This window comes from Geospiza fortis, unplaced genomic scaffold (assembly GCF_000277835.1).
Source record: "Geospiza fortis unplaced genomic scaffold, GeoFor_1.0 scaffold396, whole genome shotgun sequence".
NCBI lineage: Eukaryota > Metazoa > Chordata > Aves > Passeriformes > Thraupidae > Geospiza > Geospiza fortis.
The window spans coordinates 3,990,903-3,997,489 of record NW_005054345.1 but is presented as its reverse complement, the minus strand read 5'-3'; the positions used below and the strand labels follow the sequence as shown (position 1 = coordinate 3,997,489).

The 6,587-nt window shown below is 49.8% G+C and overlaps 1 protein-coding gene across 2 annotated transcripts in view; it reads left to right on the top strand.

Moving 5' to 3' along the window:
- LOC102039653 (cytochrome P450 2J2) overlaps positions 1-6,587 on the top strand; it is an 8,892-nt gene that overhangs the window by 578 nt on the left and 1,727 nt on the right. Inside the window, exons 1-8 of one of the 2 annotated variants that reach the window (XM_031058588.1) lie at positions 2,697-2,830; positions 3,188-3,492; positions 4,000-4,162; positions 4,310-4,459; positions 4,982-5,142; positions 5,538-5,714; positions 5,968-6,103; positions 6,275-6,462. In XM_031058588.1, the coding sequence (XP_030914448.1) occupies positions 3,304-3,492; positions 4,000-4,162; positions 4,310-4,459; positions 4,982-5,142; positions 5,538-5,714; positions 5,968-6,103; positions 6,275-6,462 (1,164 nt within the window). In that variant the 5' untranslated portion in view covers positions 2,697-2,830; positions 3,188-3,303. Of the gene's footprint in view, positions 1-2,696; positions 2,831-3,187; positions 3,493-3,999; positions 4,163-4,309; positions 4,460-4,981; positions 5,143-5,537; positions 5,715-5,967; positions 6,104-6,274; positions 6,463-6,587 lie in introns of those variants that run through there. The other variant, XM_031058589.1, reaches the window with a different exon arrangement.

Below are 6,587 nucleotides of genomic sequence, written 5' to 3'. Positions count from 1 at the left end.
GTTTGACAAAATTCATGGATTTAAAAGCCTTATTCCCTAATTTCCACTGTCAGCAATTCCCAGAAAGGTGTCTGCCAGCTGCAAAATCATGGTTTGATGTTGACTTTTCCAAAAGGAATATGTCCATCACCCAGAGACCACTTAGCAGCCCCTAATGCTGCAGCACCCAAATAGCCAAGGGCTCCTGAGGTGTCCCTGCTCAGAGCAAGCTGCTGGCCTTGGACACAAGCTCTGGACTCAAGACAGCATCAGTTTGGGCTTTCAGGTGGCCACAGCCAACCCTGAGCCTCAGGTGGGATTGGGCTCAGGGTGGTGGACATTCCCTACAGCACCACGTTGCTGCTGTGTGATGGAAATCACAGAATCAAGGAATAGTTTGGGTTGAAAGGGATCTTAAAGATCAACCCCTCTGCCATGGGCAGGGACACCTTCCACAAAATCAGGCTGCTCCAAGCCCTGTCCAACCTGGCCTTGGACACTTCCAGGGATAAAAAATATCTAAAATATAAAATAGATCTCTGCAGCAGCAAGCATTGTTTTGGATCTCAAAAAGTATATGGGAATTTTAATTACGAGGCTACAGGGGAGTAAAAGCTGCTTCTACCAAAGCCTAACCCAAGTGGGATGGCACAAGGAGCTGTTCCTGCTCTTTGTGCCATCCCACAAAGAGCCTGCTTCTCACATCTCACCTGCTTCCAGCAGGTCTGGAAGCGCTATAAAAATATGATACAGCAATTTTATATTAGAAAAGCAAAAGGTTTGTGCTAGTAAAATACAAATCAGAAAAACTGCAACAAAATAATCCCCTGGGGTTGTTGGGGAGCAGTTCACCTGAAGCACAGCAGAAAGGGAACAGCAGAGTTGGAAGGGTCATGCCTGTGGCGGCTCAGCGCTGGCCTCAGGAAGGAAGTGTTGGAACAGTGGTTTTGTGGTGGGAAGTCACAAGTTCAGCACTTCCCCTCTGCTTCTGGCAAAGATTTGTGTCTGTGTGACCAGCAAGGACGTAGCAGGGGCCGAGGAAGCAGCTGGGACAGGGCACCCTGCACCATGGACACAGCTTCTGCCAGGCCTCTTTGGATAAGAGTTAATTAAATATGCAACTTGTAGAGAATTTTTCCATTTATGTGACCAAGCATTTGTGCTTAGAAATGCTGTCTCCTGTGTGCTTCGGTTTGGACTGTAGTCACAGCAAAGATTCTTCTTGTTTTTGTTGTTTTTTTGCTTCTTACCTTTCATAAGTGACTTTTCTGTGGGTACCCGCATAGGATATGGAATAGTTAACAGGAAAAGAGGATTACATCGAGTTTCATTTGCACTGGTTTTCTCCTCTGTCCCCGGCAGTAGCAGCTTTGCTGCGGTACAAAGCAGTCCCTGTGCAGTGGCAGATTTATGCCACAGGGGAGAGTCCTCTGCACATCACATCCCTGCCACGCCGGGCACACGGGGATTCTGTCACATAGCTGTCCTTCCGACGGATCACTTTAATCCTATTGCGTTTTTAATTACTGTTTCACAGTCACAGGCTCCCATGTTGTGTTTTTGTCTTTGTAAAAGAGAAAACATAAAAGATAAAAGGACTTTTTTTCACCTATGAAGTCTTCAACGCCACTCGGGACTAGGCACTCTCCATTTTTGTGTTCATTGTGCTGGAGGTCTGACCTCTGGCTTGTGGCTGCAGCTTGTATTATTTGCACTGGCTTAGCAAATAAATATTGATCTCTTTCATTTCCAACTTGTGTTTCTTCATTACTTGGGAGTTTCCTCCCGTACTCCTGGAGAGAATAAATGATTTATCTTATTTTTCTTCTTTTTTTTTTCCTTTAATTCAATGCAATGATGCCATGCCTTAAAGGCAGGAGGCATGAACTTGTTTAATTTTCAAGTGGATCCTCTCATGTTACTGCTGGCAAACACATGCATCTCCAGGGGCTCATGCCTAAGTGTGCTTAAAAACCAGAGATTAAAAGAGATATTCTCAAAAACAGGCCTTCCCCTTAAAATTCCACAGTAAAACAGAGATTTGACTTTTCCAGCTTCCCAAGTGTAAGGTTATGGAGAACATGTGTATGGCATCACAACAGCGGCTCTGCTGCTTTGTCATCAGCACTGGACAATCCCAACAGCCACAACTGATGGCCCCAAAAGAGAGAAAAGGCACCCAAATTGTCCCCCAGAGCAAGAGGAGGCAGCTGATAACTGCAAGGGGCTGTGACAGAGCCACATGGTGCAGGGGCAAAGTGCTGCTGCTCCCTGCTTCTTTCACAGTAAAACACAACAAACACATCAAAGTTCCACATGCTCCATGTGCATGAACACCACCCTAACCCAGAGCTGCTCCTGGGTGGGAAAATGCAGCACATTCTGCTGTCAGCTCCCACCAGAGGGCACCAGCCTGCAGAGCTGAGCATCTGCATCGGCTTCTCACCACCTTCATCAGCTCTCTGGGGCTCTGGGAGCAGCTTCCCCATGGGCTGTGACCCAGAGGACAAGGCAGGTGGGAAGGGATGGCTGGCGAGCTCAGGGCATGGCCAGAGCCAGCTGCTCTGCCTGCACTGCTCTGGTGGAGATCAGAAAATGTTGGTGCTCAGGAAGTGCCGAGTTCCGGGACAGCTGTTCACTCCCAGCCCACGTCACCCAGACACACGGAAACACGAAACTCAGTCAGATGCGTTGGGAAAGGTTGCGCAACCTTATCTCGGGTGTCCCCTGAGACCTGGGGCTTGGCCCAGGACTCTTCATACCAGGAAGCGAGCTGCTGTAAACAAGGAAAGCACAAGGCTCTCAGAGCAGCTGGACACTCCCTGAGAAGCTGAAACTGGGACGTAGCACGGTGAGGACACCTGGGAAGGAGGGAGCAGGGTCATCCTGGGAGATGGGTTTGTGAGAGCTGCATGCTTAAACTGCCAAGTTTTAATCTCAATCCCACAAATCTCATTTCTGTCCTTTAGACAAGGGCATGGAGCACTGGGGTTTAGTGAAGTACTGAGGGGAATCTGGAGGGGAAGGGGGAAGCTGGGGGTGTTCTGGTTCATGGTGGGTTTGTTTTAAATCAGATGAGAGGGAATATTTCAGTTTAATCAAGAAGGGGTTTAATCCTTTCTGAAATCTGGGAAAGCATGAGTCTGAATGTAGCCCCAAGAGCAGGCTGCAAAAGCTACTCCTTGCTGTCCTGTGTTTGCACCCACAGCTGTGCCAGCACATCACCCATCTCCCCCTGGCCCTGGGGGCCTCAGTGGTGCCCTGTGAGCTCAACCTGCCTGACCTGCTGTGGGACACGTCCCTGCAGACCCCCAGCATCCAGCCATGCTGCACTTCCTCTGGGACAGCATCTCCCTCCAGACATTCCTCATCTTTCTCTTCATCTTCCTGCTCGTCGCAGACTACGTGAAAAACAGAAATCCAAAGAATTTCCCTCCCACCCCCCTCCACCTGCCCTTTTTGGGGCACCTCTACCTCATAGACTTCAAAGATCCTAGGGTCACAGTGCAGAAGGTACGTAGATGGTGAGCAGCACGAGGAAGGGATGGAGGGATGGCAGCTACACATCCCCAGCCATGCAGGGAAAGGGATAACCCAAACCCCACAGGTAGTGGAGGCAGGCAGGAGGTTTGCCCTCATCGGTGACATTTACCTGAGTACAAGCAGGGTGACAAGTGCCGGGTGATTCCATGGGCAAAGGTCACAGCATGATCCCACAGGTGCAGTCACAGATGTACAAACCCAACAGGTCCGAGGGGGGGCTGGAATGGGGTGAAACAAAAACTGGAAAAACATGGGACTCCTGGTGAGGTTTGCTTGATTTATGGCCAATTAACATAATCCCAATCACTGATTTAGGAAAAGAGGAAAAAAAAACCTGCCCTCAGGCAGAGTGCACACATTTTGTCTCCTCTCCCACTCTTCCCTTATTTTTACCCATGTCCCCTGACAGGGGTGTCTTGGTCTCACCAGGAACATCCATTGCAAATGAAAACCCCTTTTGTTTATGTCCCCTCTCAGATAACTAAAAGATATGGTGACATCTTCGGCATGCACATGGCTGGCATGAAGGTTGTGATGGTAACTGGGATGCGGTTGGTAAAGGAAGTGCTCGTAAACCAAGGGGACAAGTTCCTGGAACGCCCTGACCTTCCCGTTGATGAGGGGATCTTCAAGAAGACTGGTGAGTTACCCCTCAAGACGTGCCTCGGCTGTAAGGTCCAAGCCCCGACCCTGCAGAGGGCTGAGTCAGCTGGACACAAGGCAGAGCCCTGGAGCTTTTCTCCCTCAGTGGGAGATGGGCCCTGGCTCACAGGGGTGTTCCTGACAGGACTGATCTCCTCCACTGGGCACCTGTGGAAGGCACAGAGGAGGTTCACCCTGACCACGCTCCGGAACTTCGGCCTGGGGAAGAGGAGCCTGGAGGAGCGCATCCAGGAGGAGTGCCAATACCTCGTGGATGTGTTTAGGGATGAGCAGGGTGAGTGCCATGGCCCTTAGCAGCTGTGAGGGCAGGAACTGGTAGGGCCTGTTATAATGTCACTGCATACTGAAAAATACCGCACCTTGCAAGCGATGCCACAACACTGCCAGCATCCCTGCTCCTTCCTACAGGTGCTTTGCCTTCCAGCTGGCTGGGGAATGCAGCCAGGCAACACCCACAGCATTATTCACAGCCCACCTTCAATCTACTCCTCTCTGGGAAATACCGTGTGTGCATAAATGCTGATGTTTCCAATGAATTCAAATGACATTCTGCAGACCTTGTTTTCAGACATAAACAAACATCTCCATAAGCTGATCAAACTGGGACCACTGGGGTTGTCCTGCCAAGCTTGGCCAGCTCATGGGGTCAGCCGGGCACCCCAGGAAAGCACTGACATAGGACAGTGCCCATTAGGGGCCACTCATTTCATTCATATTTCTTGACTACTTTACCTCTGACATGTGTTTTCTTCTTTTCTGAGAAGAATGGAAGAGAACTGATCTTTCTCTTCTCCAGGGAATCCTTTCAACCCTCAGTTGAAAATCACTAATGCTGTTGCAAATGTCATCTGCTCCCTCATCTTTGGCAATCGGTTTGATTACCACGATGAGGATTTCCAAAGACTGCTGAAGCTGATGAATGAAATGACTGCTCTCCATGGAGCTGTCTCAACCCAGGTACAGTCCTCCTGCCACGAGCTCAGGGCATAGTTTCTTCTCTGGAGTCAATCTTAAAGTCACCATGTTGTCATCACCAGGGCTGTCATTCCCTGTTCCTTTGCACAGGGTAGATTTGCCTGTCATTTCTTTCTTCCTTCTGTTTAAGTTGAGCCATGCTCACACTGCTCTCTCTCATCCAAAATCACTTTTCCTGCCCACAGATTGCCAACCTGCCTGCTGAAATAGTGGGTTACACACAAGTTACCCCATAATGAGAATTCTGCTCTTCTGGAGCTGAGCTGTTTCCACCAGCTCCAGAAATTCAGCAAGAGCAATCGCAGGCTGAAGTCTTGATGTCAGAAAAGTTTTTAAAGTCCTTTATTCAACTTGTCTTTCTCCTTTTGTATTCAAAGCTGTACAACAATTTCCCATCTATAATGAAGTATTTACCGGGAGCCCACCAAACAATTTTTAAATACTGGACGGTTTTGGAAAATTTTATGCAAGAGCAGATCAACAAACACAAGGAGGACTGGAACCCCTCAGAGAGCCGGGACTACATCGACAGCTACCTGCTGGAGATCTCCAAGGTCAGCAATGGGAGAAAACCCTCCTGGAGTGGGGCTTAGAAACCAGAAGGGATGGGAAATGAGCCCAGATTCTCTGAGCTGCCTGTGTAGCCTTTTATGAGCTCAGGACAGACGTCAGGTTCAGCCACCCATCAGCAGGATGGGCATGTGAGGGGTCAGCAGCATCTGCCAAAATCCTTGGGGTGGTCTGGACCAAGCCTGGTGCCAGGACACCCTCACTGTTCCTGTGGCACTAACACTCCTTTTCCTGAAGGACCACGACAGTAACGCCTTCCAGGAGGAGCACCTTGTGGCCTGTTCACTTGACTTGATGTTTGCTGGGACTGAGACCACGTCCTCAACTCTCCGATGGGCTTTGCTGTTTATGGCCATACATCCAGAAATTCAAGGTACAATTAACAAAAACATATTTTGCCTTGCTTTTATCCCTCAAAGCTTTGTGAGAGACCAGTTGGGAGCGTCCGCACACTCACGTAAGAGGTCCCTTGGTAGACCCTTACAGCAATACCCTTGTATTGTTCCAAGGGTTTTTCCCTGGCCTCTTTCCTGCTCTTTCCCGGCCCGGGTGCAAGCCGAGATCGATGCGGTCATTGGGCAGGCACGGCCACCAGCCCTGGAGGACAGGAACAAGCTGCACTACACCAATGCTGTCATCCACGAAGTGCAGAGGAAAGGCAACGTTATCCCTTTCAACGTGCCAAGAATGGCATCAGAGGACGCTTACGTGGATGGCTACTACATCCCAAAGGTAAACTCCAGAGTGCTGGGAAGTGCTGGCACTCCAGGGACACTCCCAGCTCCCCAGGCACAGTGCCATGCCAGGTCCCTCCTGCGCAGACACTGTCCCTGCCGTGTCCAGAGTTCACTCCTGCT